This window comes from Lathamus discolor, unplaced genomic scaffold, assembly GCF_037157495.1.
Source record: "Lathamus discolor isolate bLatDis1 unplaced genomic scaffold, bLatDis1.hap1 Scaffold_197, whole genome shotgun sequence".
NCBI classification, from domain to species: Eukaryota; Metazoa; Chordata; class Aves; order Psittaciformes; family Psittacidae; genus Lathamus; species Lathamus discolor.
In genome coordinates, this window is record NW_027069226.1 from 1 (window position 1) to 16,902 (window position 16,902).

Genomic DNA, 16,902 nt, shown 5'->3' on the forward strand with positions numbered 1-16,902 from the left:
TCTTCTGGGTGGGAAAAACAGAAAGAAGGGGGAGGAAAGGGGGAAAAATAAGCCTGACCCCCCCCCCCCCAGTGAAAAGGGGACCCCACCAGTGAGGAAGGGACCCCCCCCCCCCAGTTAAAGAGAGGGGGGGGCACCCCTGCAGGGCTGCGACCCGGTGCAACTCATCACACAGTGGAAAGGGGAGAACTGAGGCGCAGCAAGGGGGGGCGATGTGGGAGGAACAACCCAGGCATTGGGGGGGAAGGCAGAGGAGGGCCGAGGGGGGTGTCCCTGTGTATGTGTCCCCCCCCCCTCCCCACCCGGTGCTGGGGGGGTTTGGCACAGAGCGGTGCGGTAATGGAGCCGTGAGCAGGGCCCAGGGGGCCGGGCAGCGGGTAAGGCACTTGACCGAACGTCAGGAGACCTGTTGGGGGGGCGAGGGGGGGCCCGCTGGGGTTGGGTGGGTGCCCACAGGATGCCTGGGTTACCCCTCAGCCCCACATCTACACAATGGGGGGGGGGAGGGGGGGCTGCCAAACTGTGCCTCAGTTTCCCGTTCAGAGCCGGTGCAAAGCCTTGCAGGGGGGTGGGGGGGTCTCTCTGTGTGTCCCCCCCCTTAACAGAGGTGGATTCCAACCTGTGCCCCCTACCCAAATCACCCCCCCCAGGGTAACATGGGGGTGTCACCTCCCCCAATACAGGGTAATGAAGGGGGAACTGCTCCTCAGGGCAGGTTGTGGGGGTCCCATCCCCACTGGGGGGTCCCCACACACAGGCTCAGCCCTGCCCTGTCCAGCTGGGGGGGGGGGACGACAGGGGACACCCCCCTTTCTGACAGGGTGGGGGAAGCTGTGGACAAGGGAAGGGGGGACACAAAACACAGACACCCAGAGATGCCCTCCCTCAGGGGAGGGACACACAAGTGGGGGACACACGTGGTCACCTGGAGACTCTGGCCCCATGGAGGGGGGGGACACAGGGACATGGGGGACACATGCTGGGGGGACATTGGGGGGGGACACCCAGAGAGATGCTGGTCCCCAATTGGGGGGGTGGGAGGACATGGGGGGGACACATGCGGTTGCCTGCAGAGACAGGGGCCCCATGGAAGGGACACATGGGAACCTACATGGAGAAATGTCAGCCCTGGGGGGGGGGGGGGGTTAGACAGGGGGGGACCCAGAGGCGACATGGGGCACCTGGGGGGGGGACATGGGACCTCAAATCTGGTGCCTGAGCAGGATAAAAGCCCCAGCCCTCCCAAACCCCCCCAAAACTGCTGGGGGGGGGGACGACAATGGCCTTAGCTGCTGCCACCCCATCCCCAAAAAGCCCCAAGCGCTCCCGGGGGGGGGACCAGACCCCACAGCAGCGGCATGGGGTGGGATGGGGGGTCCCTGCTCCTGGGGGGGATGACACACACCCCCTGGGAGGAGAGGGCCCTGAAACCACATGGATCCCTCCCCCATCAAAGGGGTTCATCCCCAGTGCGGGTGCCCACTGGGTGGGAGTTCCCACGTAACCACAGGGCACTACTACAAGGGGGACCCTATCTGGAGGGGAGGGTCCCCTACCTGGCGATGGGGTCCCTCCTTGGCAGGGATTCCTCTACCTGGCCAAGGGTCCCCTACCTGGTGACAGGGTCCCCATCTGGAGGGGGGGTCCCCTACCTATTGATGGGGTCCTGACCTGGTTATGGGGGCCCTACCTGGCGGGGGGCGCCCTACCTAGGACAGGGCTCCTACCTGGAGGGGGGGTTCCTTACCTAGTGATGGGTCCCCTACCTGGTTACAGGGTCCTAACCTGGTAGGGGGGTCCCTACCTGGTGACAAGGTCTGTACCTGGCAGGGAGATCCCTACCTTGTGCTGGGGTCCCCACCTGGCAGGGGGGGGGTCCCCACTGCAGCGGGGGTGTCCCCAGGGGGTCGGAGGGGGGTCACTGCAGCCCCTCGCTGGGGGCTCCTGCTTCACCCTCGTGGGCGCCGGCATCGAAGCCGGGCTCAGGGCCCATGATGTCAGGCTCCAGCTTCCCGGCCTCATTGATGAAGGATGTGTAGGAGTCACCCTCGGCGCTCAGGAGCTTGAGCTTGGGGATCCAGCTCTTGCGCACCACGCGACGTGCGTTGGTGCACATGTCAGCGGCGATGGCGTTCATCTCGCTCTCCTTGAAGTTGGGCGCAAAGTTTTGGCAGTAAACTGGGGGGGGGGAACACACACAACAGGGGTGACGGGCAGCTCCTGGGGTCCATCTGTGGGATCCCCCCAGCCCTGGGGTCCCCAGCTGCCTATTACCCTCATGTCTCCTCTCCCTAGGGTCTCCTCCACCCTCTGATCCTCCCAGTTCTTGTAGGTTCCCCAACCCTGAGCTCCCCCTCTTCGTTGTTTGAGTCCTCTGCTCATCTCTCCCTGGGGCTCTGCCTAACTCCTGGTCTCTTGGGGTGTCCCCTGTCCCCCCACTCACACTTGACAGCGTGCAGGACCCGGCTGTCCAGCGGCTTCCGCCGGGGGTCATTGGTGGACGAGCGGATGCCGGTGCCACAGCTGTTGGCCAGGGTGTTACTGGTAAGGAAGGGATGAAAACCAGAGTCAGAACCTGAGCACCCACCCCCTTCAAACCCCGTAGTGACCCCAAAACTGGGTGCTGGGGCCCAACTTACCGGTCAAAGAAGGATGCCAGGAGCCGCCGCAGAAGGACTTTGTGCCGCGTCCCTGCGCTGACGTGGCAGTTCATCAGCTGTGCCCGTGTAATGTACACATTGGTGCCTTTGGGACACACACACACAGATGGGGTGAGCAGGGCCAGGCCCCCAGTGGGGACCCCGGTCCTCTCCCCTCTGCATGGGGCCCTCTGGGTGTACCTGTGACCAGCTCCAGCTTCTCGGCAGGGTCCCCCTCGTCGTAGAGCTTGGGGTGACAGCGGTTCCCGATCTGGTTGATGAGCTCGGCCGGCAGCGAAGCCAAGTCCTGCCGCACACGCACGCGGGTGCGTGGCTCCGACGTGCCCTGGTCCGGCAGCGCCTCCACCTTCTCTGCGGCTGGGGGGCACAAGGAGAGGGTCAGTGGAGTCTGGAACCCAGATGCACCCCCCTCCCCCAACCTCAGTGGAAGCTTCCAGAAGAGCCCCCGAGGGGATACAAGGTGGGGGCAGACACGTGGTGACACCTCGGGTGCCCCTCCCGCCACCCTTAGCGACAAGCCACGCCTACAGGGGGCGTGACCCGGGGGGGGGTAACCCAACCCACTCCCCCCCAAACCACGCCCCATTGGCTGGGTGTGCCTTGTGGGCGGAGCCCTGCTTGACCACACCCACAATGGAGGGGCTAACGCGACCACGACCTCTTGCAGTCCCAATGGACGGATCCTCGCCAGGACAGGTCACGGCCCCTTTCTCTCCCCCCACCCCCATATGGGCGGAGCCTCATCAGGCCGCAGCCAGTGGGCATTCCCCCTCCGCAGACCACGCCCCACCACCACCCCCCGCCCCCGGAGGGCGGAGCCTCACCTGCCAGCCCCACATTCATCATGCTGTACATGGTGTACATGTTGCAGATCTGGCGGTATTGCTCGTCCGAGCCTTCCTCCCCCCGTCCTCCTCCTCATCCTCCTCGTTGTGGAAGGAGCCGGGGCTGTCGCTCGTGTAGGCGCTGGACGTGCCCCCGGGGCTGGTCTGATCAGCAGCGCTGGGCCCGGGAGCCACCGGGGCCGGTGCCACCAGGGCCGGTGCCGGTCCTGCTGTGGGGGTCGCGGGTTGCGGCTGCCGCCCCGGCTCCGGCGCGGAGAACTTGGCCATCTTCCGGCTGCCGTTGCCGCCGGCGGCGCCATCCTTGAGCCGCCGTCCCAAAGGCGCTTGACCACGAAGGTGCACTGCACCCCGTCGGGCTCCCCCTGCTCTGTCTTCACCCGTGACACCAGCGGCAATGCAGCGGCGCCCGAGGGCCAGCCCGAGGTCTGAGCCACGGGGCTCTGGGGCTCGGAGGAAGGAGCCTCCTCGCCGTGCAGCCCCTGCGAGTCGCAGCTGGGCGAGCTGACCTTGAGGAAGAACTCAGTCCCCTTCTCCATGATCTCCTGGATCTGCAGGAAGCCGGCGGTGTACATCAACAGGAACTGGTCCCCCATGTTCATGCTAAGCCGGCCCGTGTAGCAGAAGCTGAGGATCTGCTGGAAGGACTGGGGCTGCACGGCGGCCGGCAGCTCCACCACCGCACTCTTGCTGCTATTGAAAAGGTCCCGAAAGTAGGAGCTGCTGGCGGCCAGCACAGCGCGGTGAGCCTTGAACGCATGGCCCTTCACCACCACCGACACATCGCAGTACAGCCCCTGCAGCCGCTGCTCGTTCAGGCATTCCAGGATGCTGTTCCCAAAGTTGGGGATCTCCATCTGCAGTGTCTGAGCCATGGCGGGAGCCAACGGGAGCCTGTGGGGACGGGGCCATGGCCAGGCACAAGGGGATGTGTAGGGACACAGATGCATAAGGAGCGAGGCAGACATGGGGGACACACAGGGACAGAGATAAGTAGGGACACAGACCCAGGGACAGAGGGAATGGGGGCAGACACAGGGGAGATGCAGGGACATGGGGGACATGAATACGTAAGGAGTGAGGCAGATGTGGGGGTACACAGGGACAGGGACACAGGGCAGACATGGGAGACAAGAGTACAGAGGGAAGGGAGACAAACAGGGAACATGTAGGGACATGGGGACACAGGTACATAAGAAGCAAAGCAGATACGGGGGACACATAGGGACAGGGAGACACACAGGAACACAGACACAGAGGGAAGTGGGTCAGAGATGGGGAACACGTGGGAACAGGGACCCAGGGAGCAGAGCAGGGGACAGGCAAATGGACACATGGAGAAGGGCAGAGACATGGAGGGGGGACAGGGCCCGAGGGGATGGGGACAGAGAAAGGACAAGGCACAGACCAGGCACGTGTCAGCCCATGGGAGGTGACCCCAGATCTTCCCCCAGCAGCACCCCAGGAACAACCCAGCTGCGGGGGGGGGGGGGGGGGGGGGCTGGAGACCTCCCAAAACAGGGGTTAAGGGGTGGGGGCACCCCAGGAGGTGGGTGAGGGGACCCCACCCTGGCCATGGGGACTCTCAGGGCTCTCTAAGCCTGAGGACGGGGGGGGTGCTCAGGCCAAGGGGGTCCCCAGCACTTGGAGGTGCCGGGGGTGGGGGGGGGGGGGTGCCACGGTCACAGCCGCCCTTTAGGCAGGGGCATGATGGGATCCTCCCACGTGAACGGGCCCCCACACCTGGGGGGGGGCACCGGGAGACCCCAAACCCGGGCAGAACGGGGGGGGGGGCACACCCCGCTTCCCACAGTGGAGACAGAGAAGACCCCAAATCTTGGGGGGCGGGGGGGGGGCGGCACCCACAAGGGGTGTTATGGTGGGGGGGGGAAAGGGGAAGCCCCAAAAGACGGGGCGGGGGCGCAGAAGGGACACCGAGGCCTGAGGAGGGGGGGCCCGACCGGGAGCGGGGAAGGGGGTGGGGGGGGGTGCCACAGGCTCCGGGGAACGGGAGCGGAGGGGCGGCGGATGCGGGGCTCGGGAGGCGGTTCTCGCCTTACCGGAGGGCGGGGGGGGGCTCAGCCTCGACTCCGGCCGCTCCCGGTGCCGCTCCCGGTGCCCGTCCGGGTCCCCGCCGCGCTCAGCGGCCATTCATTGTGCGGCAGGCGCGATCAGCCGAGCGCCGCACCGCCCGGCGCGACACCCGCGCGTGCGCAGGCACGACCAGCCGAGCGCCGAATACCCACGCCCCTTCCTTCCCACTGTTCCCCCCCCACCCCGGAACACGGCTGACAGCGGGAATAGGCAGAGCTCCTTATTCCGGCCTCCTCCGCGGATCAACCGGGACCTTCCCGTGCCGAATTCCCGCAGAAACATGCCGGGGTCTTCCCTCTGAGAGCCTCACCACCTCCCCGGCGAGGCCAAGGTTTTATGAGCCTTGCGAGGTGCCGTCCGCCTACTGTCACGTGACCTCCGCAATATGGCGACGCCCATGTGAAGGGGGGCTACAGCGCGGAGGATGCGCGGGACAGGTGATAACCGGGAGAGGGGGAGCAACGGGGGGGGGGGGGGGGGGGGGGGGGGGGGTGGGGAGGCGGGGGAGGGGACTTGAAGGGCGGGGCCTGAAGGGGACGTGGCCCGGGGGGCGCGGGTTCCGGTACCCCCGGCCTTGTCCCGCGCCACGTGGTTGCCGGGGGAGTCACCCCCCGGTCCCGTTCTGTGGCCCCTTTGGGGGCTCCATGTGCGTGTCCCCTCCCCTCCCGCGTTAACTTCCCCCCCGCAGCAGCCGCGTTCAGGACCCTTCACCGAGGCATCCCGGGCCCCCTCCGCCCGCCGGTTTGCCATGGACGGGGCCTCCCCCAACGGCTCCGGGTCCCCCCCGGCCCCTGATTGCTCCCCCCGGGCCGGCGAGACGCTGATCTCTGAGGGCCGAGCCACCATCCTCTTCCCTAGCGCCAACGAGGTCTTCTACAACCCGGTGCAGGGCTTCAACCGGGACTTGACGTGAGCGGGGCCAGGGGGGACTCTGGGGTATCTTCAGGAGGGTCGGGGGGGCTTGGGATGTCTTGGGGGTACCCCATGGGGGTACTGGGGTGATCTCTACTCTCCCCCACCCCTATTCCTGACATCGCTTCCCCCTCAGCTGTGCTGTGCTGACGGAATTTGCTCGGCTCCTCCTGCAGCCAAAGGGGATCCGGGGTAGGTACCACCGGGATAGGTGCCACTGGGGTAGGTACCACTGGGGTAGGTACCGCCAGGATAGGTGCCACTGGGGTAGGTACCACCTTGGGCTCCCCATCCCCAGGCCCCCCTTTTGCCTGGGGCAGGGGGAAGGAATCCATCACCACAATTCCTCCTTTTCCAGTTGTCATCCCTGGGGAGGAGAACACAGATGCAGGAAGCCCCCAGCCTCTGGAAGAGGGTGATGGTGCCAGCATTGACCCCCCACGGGTGGCGAAGGCAGGAGAAGTGTGCGAGGTGCTGGGCATAGGGGGGGGATTCCCCTTTTCCCTGTATTGGGGTGTCCCCCCCCGTGGCACCCCATGGGCAGTGCTGTGTGTCCGCAGGGGGGGCTACGGGTGCTGGAGGCACTGGCGGCCTCGGGTCTCCGCTCCATCCGCTTCGCCAAGGAGGTGCCAGGGCTTCGGGCCGTGGTGGCCAACGACTGCTCAGCGCGGGCCATGGAGCTCATTGAGCGCAACGTGACCTTCAATGGTGTGGGGGCCTTGGTGACCCCCAGTATGGCTGATGCCAGGTAAACCCCTCAAGCACCCTCACTGGGTTTTTCTCGCCTTCCATGTATTGGAGCATCCCATAGTGGGGTTTGACAAAAGGAGGGGCAATGGAGATTCCAGGACCCCCTTTTCCCTCCCCCCAGGATGCTGATGTACCAGTGCAAAGCTGACAGGGAGCCCTTCGATGTGATTGACCTGGACCCCTACGGCAGCCCTGCACACTTCCTCGATGCTGCTGTGCAAGCTGTGAGTGAAGGAGGTGAGTTGCCCCCCCCCCCCCCCCCCATTGGGGTGCTCCTGGCAGCACTCCTGAACCCGTTCCCCCCTTTGGCCAGGACTATTGTGCGTGACCTGCACGGACATGGGGGTGCTGGCGGGGAACAACGCTGAGACCTCCTACAGCAAGTACGGCGCCGTGTCCCTCAAGGGCAAGTTCTGCCACGAGATGGTGAGTGGGGGGATCCCTGGTGAGCGTGGGGACAATGTGGGGAGGTCAGGGGTGTCCCCATGTCCTCCGTGTCCCCGCCATGGCCAGGCCCTGCGCATCATCCTGCACAGCCTGGACAGCAGAGCCAACTGCTACCAGCGCTTCATTACGCCGCTGCTCGCTGTCAGCGCTGACTTCTACATCCGCGTCTTCGTGCGGGTCTTCACGGGGCAGGCGAAGGTGAAGGCATCGGCGAGGTGAGGGGGGGGATGCAGTGGGGACCACAGTGAGGGGGATGCACCCTGTGACCCCCCCTCCCCTTGCTTTGTCCCCTGCAGCAAGCAGGCTCTGGTGTACCACTGCGTCGGCTGCGGCACTCACCACCTCCAGCGCATGGGCAAAGCCACACCCCATGGCAATGGGTATGGAGGGGGGGTGTGTGCCTGGGATGAGGGGGGGAGCCTGGGATAAGGGGTACCCCTCACACCTCAGCTCTTCCCTTCCAGCTTCAAGTATGGGGCAGCCACAGGGCCGCCTGTGGGGCCCACTTGTGAGTTCTGCCAACAGCGGCACCAGGTGGGTGCATGTGTGCCCCCCGACCCCTCAGTGTCCCTGTGTCCCTTTGGTGCTCCCCCATACCCCATCATTGACCCCTCGTACCCCATCACTGACCCCCCTGTCCCCCCCCAGCTGGGTGGTCCCATATGGGCTGAGCCGCTCCATGACGTGCCCTTCGTGCAGCGGGTGCTGGCGGCGCTGGAGCGGAGCCCCCACCGCTTCCAGACGCAGGAGCGGATGCAGGGGGTGCTCAGCGGCATCGCCGAGGTACTTGGAGGGAGGGGATTTGGGGGGGGTCCAAGTCCTGTCCCCACTCGCAGCATTGGGGCTGACTCAGCTGCTCCCCATGGGCAGGAGCTCAGCGACGTGCCCCTGTACTACACTCTGGAGGGGCTCAGCAGCACCATCCACTGCAACACCCCCTCGCTGCTGCAGTTCAGGTGGGGGCACCCCAAAACCACCTCCCTAGCCCATCCCTGCTCCCCAAACCCTATCCTGTTCCTCCAACCCCATCCCTACGCCCCCAAATCTCATTCCACGCCCCAAATCCAATCCTGGACCCCCACTCCCATCCCTGACCCCCAAGCCCCATCCTCTCTCTCCAAATCCACTCCCACCCCCCAAACCCCATCTCTGACTCCCCCCACCCCGTGTGCACCCCCCAGCTCCGCACTGCTGCACGCCGGGTACCGCGTGTCCCTGTCTCACGCCTGCAGGACCGCGGTGAAGACGGATGCGCCCCCAGCTGTGCTCTGGGACATCCTGCGCTGCTGGGTGAGGGGGGGGGGCACCTTGGGGAACCCCCGAGGACACCTCAATATGGGGCAGGGTTGGAGCCCCCCCCCATCACCCTCCTCCTCCTCCTCAGGTGCGGCTGCACCCAGTGAAGCGCGAGCGGCTCACAGACACCAGCCCCGCAGCCCGGATCCTCGCCGTGGAGCCCACGTAGGGACCCTGGGGAGGGGATGAGCATCCCAAAACAGGCCCAGGAGCCCCAAAACTGGCCCTGACACCCCAACACCAGCCCCAAGCCCCCCAAAACTGTTCCTGAGCCCCCTCAGCGCAGCTGTGAGCCCCTGTCTCCCCCCAGGCTCCAGGCTTCCTTCGCTGTCCGCGCTGACGCCAATCCCAGCTCCAGGAAAAGGGGCTTGAAACGATTCCCAGAAAACCCAGAAGCCTTCTGGGGACCTAAGGCCAGGGCCAAGACCGGGTAAGGAGCTTCTCGGCGGTCTCATACGAGGGTTGGGCTTCTTCTGAACCAAGCCAAGGCCAAAATGTCCCCCCCCCCATCAGGGGGGAGAATAAAGATGCCCTAAAGGAAGTGGGGAGGAGGGAAGGGTCCAGTGCTCTGCCTGGGGGGGTTTCTGCAGCTCCCCAGCTCATGCCCCTCCCAGGGGCGGCATCTCCCCATCCTTGCAGGAGAAGAGAAAGCAGCACCAGAACAAAAGGAGGCAGCAACTGCAAGGAGCCGAGCTGAAACCCTCCCCCTGCAAACGGCACAAGGAGGTGGGGGGGGGCATGGGGAGGGCAGGGGACAAGTTGGGGTCTGAGAACAAAGTGGGGGCAGAAGAAAGGGGATCTGGAAAGAAGAGGGGTTCAAGGGGGGACAGGGGACAAGGCGGGGGCTGGGAGTGGGGGGGGTGCAGAATAAAGGGGGTCTGGGAAGAAGGGGGGCCAAGAGGGGGCCACTGCCACCCCCTCACCCTCCTTCCCTCCATCAGGGCCGCTGCTTGCAGGAGGGGGAGTCCCCCCTTGCACCCCCCAGACCTGGTGCTGCCTCGTGACCCCATTAAACACCTGAGGAAATGGTGTGGTTTTTAATTCACCTGGGGGGGGGACACAGGACAGAGACACACCCCCCCCCACTCCGGGATGCTCAGAGCGCCCCCAGAGCAGCGCCAGGCCCCTCATAGTGCACCAGGAATGTTCTGATGTCCATAGGCTGCAGTGTCACCCGCCGTGGGTCCAGTTTGGCCACTGGTTGGGACTGGGCTGGACCTATGGGGAAGTGGGAAGGGGTGTGGGGAAGCTGCAGTCCCCTTCCCCCATGCCCCCCCTTAGACCTCCGCCTGTACCTGTGGCCGGGGTCCAGACCAGGCGAGAGATGGCATCGAGGGGCTGGTCCCCCCCTAGGCTCATCTCCTGCACTGAGGTGATGGTGAACGCTGAGAACAGGTCCTGGGAAAGGATGTTGGGAATCACGCCAGGAGCAGGAGTGGGGTCACCTCTGGAAGCCTTGGGAAGGGGCAGGGGGGGTCGTGGCTCACCAGCAGGTCGATGGTGACGGGCTGGGAGCTGTTCCTGCTCTCCCCGCTCTCAAACTGGTGCTCCAGCCGCAGCAGGAGGGTTCCAGCATCCCTGGGGGCCAACGTCAGGAGGTGGATGCTGGGAGGCAGCTCCTGGCGCAGCGCTGAGAACTGCAATGGGGACAGCGAGCAATGGGGATGCATATCCCCCCCCGTGTACCCCCCCGTGCCCCCCTGCCCTCACCTCCCGCAGGCCTGGCTGCTCAGGGCCGGTAGGATGGGCCCCCCCCGGGCGCCAGCACCGGGTATGGGGCCATGAAGAGCTCCTGTGCCCGCAGGCGGTGCCCGTCGGCTGCCGCTTGCACCGTGTCCAGCAGCAGGAGGTGGCGGCCGCGGACCACCAGACCCTGCCGGTCCGTGCCCTGCTCCAGCAGCGGCTCCCCCACCCCGCGGTCGTCATCGTACAGGAGCCGCCGATGGACCTGGATGGGGATGGAGGGGGGTTATGGCACCGCTGGTACCCCCGGGGACACCCCCGCACCCTGGTCCATCACCATGAGCTCCAAGGAGCCATCGGAGATGCTGCTGCCACCCTGGGAGCGATCCGTGAGCACCGTCAGCTGGACCTTCTTGTCCTATGGGCAGGGAGGGAAGAGCCACATGTGTGATAAGCTCTGCCCCGGGCTCAGCCCCTGCTGCCACCCCAACGCTGGTACCTTGATGAAGATGCGGCTGGTGATAGGGTAGTAATTCCCTGCCACAGGCTCTGTCTGGCTCAGGTTCCATGTGGGACGATGGTCACGCCTGGGTGTGAGGCACAGCTTGGTTAGGGCATCGGGGGGACACGGGGGGGGTCACAATGAGCCGGCTCCAACCTGCGCTCCAGGATCTGCCGCCCGTTGGAGTCAGTGTAGAACCGGGCTTGTGTCTGCAGTGGCGTCTGGAAGCGGCTGATGATCTCCTTGCCCCAGCCATCCCTGCCAGAGGTAGGGCAGGAGCAGCAGGGTTTGGGGGGGTCCCACCTCCTCGGGAGCCCCCCTGCACCCTGGTTTCTCACTCACTCCACGGGGATGGGGCCCACAGTCCATTCCAGCTCCACATAGGGCTGCCCCACGTGGAGCCGCACCACCTGGGAGCACCACGAGGAGAAGGTCTGGTGAAGCTCCTGCACCAGCGTGTTCTGCAAGGGCCACAGTGGGGGATAAGCACCCTCAGGGGCACCCCCAGAGCTGAGGGCACCCCCGGGGCCATCCACCTTCACGAGGGATGTGGAGATCCGCTTGGAGCCAGAGACAGGGATGGGCTCGGAGCTGTTGGGACGGAAGATGTAGGCTCCAGAAGCCTGGGAGCTCTCGTCATTGCCAATGCTGGCGTTGTACCTGGGAGGAGAGGGATGGTGAGAGGTGGTGCAGGAAGGTCCCACGGGAGGGACCCCACCAGTGCTCACCAGTAGAAGCTCTGGAAGATGGGCAGCGAGATGTTCTTGGCCAGGTTCTGGATCTCCTTCAGGTGCCCAGTGAGGGGGTCAAACAGCACTCGGAGATGCTGCAGGGTTGGGATGGCAGCAGCTTCAATGTCTGCCCCTGCCCCAGCTCCTCCAGTTACTGCAGCACTGGTTTAACTGGGACAAGGGAAATGGGGCTCCACCAAACCCCAGGCCGGGCCCATGCCTCGTTGTGGATGTCCCATGGCTGTGGCAGCACCGTGGCCTGGATGGGGGGGACACGGGGATCCCCATGGTGTGACCGTGTCACCGTGAAGGTACTGAAGCCCAGAGCGGGTGCTGAGGCTTGAAACAGCAGCTCCTGCATGGCCCCAACATCATTCCCACGCAGCCCATGGGTGACAATGGACACAGGGACAACCTGGGAACAGGGCACAGGGTGAGCTAGGGACACAGGGACAAGGGGGCACACATGGGGTCCGGGCTCACCTCACTGGGCACAGGCTGGCCACGGGGGTCTGTGACCGTGTAGGACACTCCATGGACTGGCAGGCGGATGGGCCAGGACACGCGGCGTCCCAGCGGGTTGTAGAGGAGGACAAGGAACTGGGGACACAGGGACAAGGGCCATGAGCCCTGCCTGGTCCCCCACAGAGCCTCCCAGGTCTCCCCGGGTCTCCACTCACCTGGCTGGAGGCCTCGGTCAAGGGGCAGACGCTGATGTTGAGGCTGTTGCAGAACGTGAAGGTCTCCTTGGTGCCGCTGAGGCTGGACAGAGCATTGGAGACCAGGAGCTGGCAGGAAAAGGGGGGGACACATGAGGGTCCCCACCATGGCTCACCCAGTGGGTCCCCAAAGCACCAGCTGGGGCAGGGGCTCGAGCACTGGCTCCTGTCCCCCATCTCCACACTCCACGGACATGATGATGTCACCCCAAACCCCATCTGTGCCCCCCCCCAACTCCATCTGCACCCCAACCCCAGCATTGGGGCCCTACCTGACACCTCTCCCACCCCACCGCCAACTGCTTGGCGTAGTCATTGGCCACGTGCTGCTTCTCGGTGCCGGTCACAGCATCATGGTGCTGGGCCACGGCCACGGCTTCACCTACCAGGGGACAAAGGAGACACTAAGGGGGTGCAGGGGGGAGTCCCAGGGGTCCCACCCCAGCACTTACGGAGCACAGAGCTGTCCCCAGGCCCATAGGGACCATCCCGTGCTGCTGCTCCTGCCAGTGCCTCCAGTTGGCTGCAGATCTGTGGGATGGATGGAGGGGTTGAGATGGGTCCTGCCCTTGGGAGCACAGGGTGGGAGAGCTGGAAATGAGAGCCTGGAGATGGGAAGGCTCCAGGAAGGGCTTAGAGGAGCTCCCAGTGCATAAAGAGGCTGTAAGAGAGAAGCTCTGGAAAAGGGATGAGATGAGGAAGAACAGCTTCCAAGCGGAAAAGGGAAGAACTATATGGGATATAAGGAAGCTCTTCCCTGTGAGGGTGGTGGGACACTGGGGTGGGTTGAAGACAGAAGATTGGGATGAACCATCCAGGTTGGATAGGGCTTGGAGAAACCTCCTCTAACAGAAGGTGTCCCTGCCCATGTATGTAGGAGCTGGATGAGCTTTAAGGTCCCTTCCAATCCACCCCATGCCATGCTTGTGATGGGGCCAGGGACATTCCCACCTGCAGGAAGTTGTTGCTGAGGCGCTCGTAGCGCTTCAGGGCTGGGCGGCTGGTGAAATAACCCGTCCAGAACTGGTGGGGCCCATCCGAGTAAGGGAAGAAATCATCCATCTTCAGGGACCTGAAGGGAAATCCAGGCTGTATCCATGGATCCATCCATCCCTCCCCACCCCAAGCCCAGGGTCCCCCTTCATCCTCTGAGCCTCACCAGGAGAGGTTGGCCTGGTGCAGCTCCCACAGGTAGCAGGATGGGGTGGAATAGAGGACATGGACACGGCTGCCATTGGCTTGCTGGAAAAGCCATGGATGGGGTGAGCTGGGGCTGGGGGGTGGGGACAACAGCAAGCAGGAGGGACGTGGTGGGAGGACCCCGCACCCGAGCATTGACGTGGGCAATGAGCTTGTCCATGTTCTTGAACCACAGGTTGGCATTCTCATAGTGAAAATCGGAGCCCATTGTCATGATGATGTGGTTGGTGCGATAATGCTCGGCCTTGGGGGGGAAGGGACACAAGGATAGGTCAGGAACCACCCCAATCCCATGGGATACCCCCTCAGAGGTACCCAGTGCTTGGATACCCACCTGCTTGGTGGCGACGTCCAGGAAGGTGGAGACGATGGAGGCCACGTTGTTCTCCTCGCTGTCCCCATCCACCACGGGGGGGTCGGAGCAAAGCTGGTCCCAGCAGAAGCCCGTGGGGGGGTTGTAGACATTGGGGAGGATGCCTGGGGATGGTCCCCCCCTTTGTCAGCATGGGATGGAGTGGCTGGGGTGGGGACAGGGGTAGAAGCAGCCCTGGGACGGGGATATAGGGACAGGAGAGATAGGACAGGGATATAGGCATGGGAGAGCTGGAATGGGGATATGGGGACAGGAGAGCTGGGATAGGGATATAGGGATGGGAAAGATAGGATGGGGACACAGGGATGGGAAAGTTGAGATGAGGATACAGAGGGGAAGGTCCCAGAGCCTGGGGGAGGGGGGGGTCCCACCGGTGAAGAGGTCGGAGCTGGGGCTCTGGAGGCTCCCACTCGTCCTCCAGAGCAGCTCCAGCTCCCGGTGTTGCTCCCGCTGCACCTTGTCCTGGTGATCCACACGGCCCAGGAACAGCCCATCATAGCCCATCTGCGGGGTGGGGGGGGTAGAGAAGAGGTGCTCAGAGCTGCGTACCCCGCAGGGGGAGCAGGAGGCCTCTGGGGGGGTCCCACCTGCGCAAAGATGGCTGCGCTCTGCCGCGAGTGGCCAAAGGGGTCGATCTGCCAGGCCAGGCGGGGGGTGCCGCACGGCCCCAGCTCCCGGCGCAGGAAGCCCCGGCCCAGCCCCAGCTGCTCAAGCCCTGCGCTGTAGTGAGTGACCGCCTCGTCCGCCATGCTCCAGCCACCCCCCACCAGCTCCAGCCGCCCTGCGGGACCGCACAGGGGAGACAGGGAATGGGGGGATATAGCGGACAGCGTGACATTAGGGTATTGAGACAAGGGAATGGAGAGGGGGACAGGGGCACCTCCTGCCAGCAGCACCCCAAGTCCCTCTGGGTTCCCCCCCAGGCTCCTCATCCCCCCCCTCGATGCACACCCTACCCCATGTACATCTTGCCCCATGTCCCTGTGTGCCCCCAGTGACACCCCAATCCCCACCATGTCCCCTTTTGCCCCCATGATACCTCAATCCCTCCCCACGTCCCTGTGTACCCCCCTCAACCCCCTCCTATGTGCCCCCCATGGTCCTCAGGGACACAGGACCCCACCCCGAGGCGCCCCCAGGTCCCCCCGCACCCTGCTCCACGAGCTGGCGCACGGTGTTCCGGGTTGCCTCGTCCTGCAGCCGCCACCAGCGAGCCAGAAAAGCCACCTCGGCATAGATGAAGCGCCGGGAGGGCTCGGCCAGCAGCTGAGCCACCACCGAGTCCAGGATGTACTGAACGCCCGCGTGCTGCACATCATTCCGCACTAACAGAGACAACCGGGGGGGGCACAGGGACATGGTAACAGCCATGGGGACACAAGTGGCATCGGGGGGAAGTGGTGGTTATGGCACGTCAGGGACAGGGGCACAGGAATGGCCAGAGGGTGGGGGAGACACAACAGCCAGGGCATATAATGGGAGGGGTGAACACAAAGGGGTCTCAGCATTGCTCCACCTGCATTTGGCAATGCTTCACCCCTACGGTGGCCCTGGGGATGTCACCACTGTCCCTGTGGTGGCCTTGGGGACGTCACTTCCACCCCCATGGTGGCCTTGGGGACATCACTGTCCCTGTGGTGGCCTCATGGACGTCAATTCCACCCGCACAGTGGCCTTGGGGACCAGCCCCCCCACGGTGACAGACACACCACCTCCGTAGAAGTACTGCTCCACCGTCTTGAGCCAGCCCACGTCGTCGTGCGTGTGGGGCACAAGGTGCACGTTGAGGAGGTCAGGGTGCGTCGGGGGACAGGACTGCCGGCACAAGCGGATTCTCAAGGGATTCATCCGGGGCTGTGCCTTCGGAGCCTTCCCCCCTCCCGTCCCCCCCAGTGTTTCCGGAGGAAGCCGTTGCAGAGGAAACAGTGACAGCCCCAGTATCCTCAATCCCCCCTCACGGGCCCCGTCCCAGCCTCTCACACCCAGCCCTTGCCGGGCACTTTCCCTTCCCATTCCCCAGGCCCAGTTTCCCTCTGCCAACCCCGCACTGCTTCTCCCATCCGCTCTCTTCCGGTTCCCCCAGTTCCCTTCAGCCTCTCCCAGCCCCCGTTCCCGGTCCCTGTCCCCCCCCGTTCATGCCTGGTCCAACCTTATACCCGCAGCCCACGGCCGCCGCCGCCGCCGCCCCAAGCAGCAGCAGCGGAACTGCCACCGCCGCCCCGGGCGCCGCCATACCGCTCGCAGGCGGTGTCACATGACCAGCCGTTCACATGACCCGAGGGGGGACCAGGAGCTCCCCACCCCACCCCCTCTAACAGCGACAGCCAATGGGCGGCAAGGGGAGAGAGAGTCCCGCTCTCTGATTGGCTGATGCGCACGCAGGCGGGGAGTAACAGGAAGCCGCCAAGGCACTCCCCCGAAGTGGGCGGTGACGTAGCGAACTCGAGCCAATGAGGAAGAGAAGAGCCCCGATTGACACCGCGAGCCCCGCCTTCAGGAGCGGGAGTCAGCAGCCGCTCCGGGCAACGCCCAGTAACCAATCACATGCGACGGCTCCCGAAACTCCGCCCTCGATGAGCCGTGGTTGGTGGAGAGGGAGTGAAGGGCAGCTTTCTCCTCCAATGGGGCGTCGAAAAGCCGCCCCCGGCAGCAGCGCACCCAGAGCCAAGGGCTCTCCTCAGCCCCCCTCCCGG

At 64.9% G+C, this 16,902-nt stretch overlaps 3 protein-coding genes across 5 annotated transcripts; 1 reads left to right on the forward strand and 2 right to left on the reverse strand.

The window, feature by feature from the left end:
* Nucleotides 1–324: 324 nt before the first annotated feature.
* On the reverse strand, nucleotides 325–4,414 carry NACC1 (nucleus accumbens associated 1). The gene is given in 7 exon segments (XM_065664437.1): nucleotides 325–2,178; nucleotides 2,444–2,541; nucleotides 2,640–2,745; nucleotides 2,841–3,017; nucleotides 3,485–3,562; nucleotides 3,565–3,810; nucleotides 3,813–4,414. Coding segments are annotated over 7 exon segments (1,530 nt in total). The 5' UTR covers nucleotides 4,378–4,414; the 3' UTR covers nucleotides 325–1,918.
* Nucleotides 4,415–5,679: 1,265 nt separating this feature from the next.
* TRMT1 (tRNA methyltransferase 1) lies at nucleotides 5,680–10,027 on the forward strand. Of its 3 annotated transcripts, none has more exons than XM_065664438.1 (17): nucleotides 5,680–6,033; nucleotides 6,285–6,505; nucleotides 6,645–6,700; nucleotides 6,867–6,979; nucleotides 7,069–7,256; nucleotides 7,380–7,495; nucleotides 7,572–7,684; nucleotides 7,772–7,920; nucleotides 8,002–8,085; nucleotides 8,170–8,239; nucleotides 8,354–8,488; nucleotides 8,576–8,661; nucleotides 8,887–8,995; nucleotides 9,090–9,166; nucleotides 9,312–9,431; nucleotides 9,616–9,727; nucleotides 9,943–10,027. In XM_065664438.1, exons 2-17 carry the CDS (start codon nucleotides 6,345–6,347, stop codon nucleotides 10,003–10,005), a joined length of 1,752 nt encoding a protein of 583 aa, XP_065520510.1. In that variant the 5' UTR covers nucleotides 5,680–6,033; nucleotides 6,285–6,344; the 3' UTR covers nucleotides 10,006–10,027. The 3 variants fall into 3 exon arrangements, with proteins under 3 accessions (XP_065520510.1, XP_065520512.1, XP_065520511.1); XM_065664440.1 differs by having other exon boundaries at nucleotides 9,641–9,727; XM_065664439.1 differs by having other exon boundaries at nucleotides 6,288–6,505.
* Nucleotides 10,028–10,549: 522 nt separating this feature from the next.
* MAN2B1 (mannosidase alpha class 2B member 1) lies at nucleotides 10,550–16,856 on the reverse strand. The gene is made up of 22 exons (XM_065664435.1): nucleotides 16,359–16,856; nucleotides 15,919–16,024; nucleotides 15,361–15,534; nucleotides 14,797–14,990; nucleotides 14,581–14,713; nucleotides 14,171–14,313; nucleotides 13,964–14,080; nucleotides 13,796–13,878; nucleotides 13,588–13,708; nucleotides 13,089–13,167; nucleotides 12,909–13,018; nucleotides 12,598–12,705; nucleotides 12,401–12,517; nucleotides 12,138–12,332; nucleotides 11,915–12,012; nucleotides 11,723–11,846; nucleotides 11,529–11,647; nucleotides 11,343–11,444; nucleotides 11,184–11,271; nucleotides 11,022–11,102; nucleotides 10,712–10,949; nucleotides 10,550–10,638 (listed from the first exon to the last, which is right to left on the reverse strand). The coding sequence occupies exons 1-21, from the start codon at nucleotides 16,440–16,442 to the stop codon at nucleotides 10,731–10,733; spliced, it is 2,595 nt and encodes an 864-aa protein (XP_065520507.1). The 5' UTR covers nucleotides 16,443–16,856; the 3' UTR covers nucleotides 10,550–10,638; nucleotides 10,712–10,730.
* Nucleotides 16,857–16,902: the final 46 nt, after the last annotated feature.

What these genes read in the sequence shown, in the direction of transcription:
- MAN2B1 (XM_065664435.1), bottom strand. Translation starts at nt 16,442, where the DNA reads ATGGCGGCGCCCGGGGCGGCGGTGGCAGTTCCGCTGCTGCTGCTTGGG. An exon ending in GCGCAGCCATCTTTGCGCAG is followed by an intron (nt 14,714 to 14,796) that starts GTGGGACCCCCC and finishes CCCACCCCGCAG; the next exon opens with ATGGGCTATGATGGGCTGTT. An exon ending in TGGGGACAGCTCTGTGCTCC is followed by an intron (nt 13,019 to 13,088) that starts GTAAGTGCTGGG and finishes GTCCCCTGGTAG; the next exon opens with GTGAAGCCGTGGCCGTGGCC.
- TRMT1 (XM_065664438.1), top strand. Translation starts at nt 6,345, where the DNA reads ATGGACGGGGCCTCCCCCAACGGCTCCGGGTCCCCCCCGGCCCCTGAT. An exon ending in GCCACACCCCATGGCAATGG is followed by an intron (nt 8,086 to 8,169) that starts GTATGGAGGGGG and finishes CTTCCCTTCCAG; the next exon opens with CTTCAAGTATGGGGCAGCCA. An exon ending in AAGGCCAGGGCCAAGACCGG is followed by an intron (nt 9,432 to 9,615) that starts GTAAGGAGCTTC and finishes TGCCCCTCCCAG; the next exon opens with GGGCGGCATCTCCCCATCCT.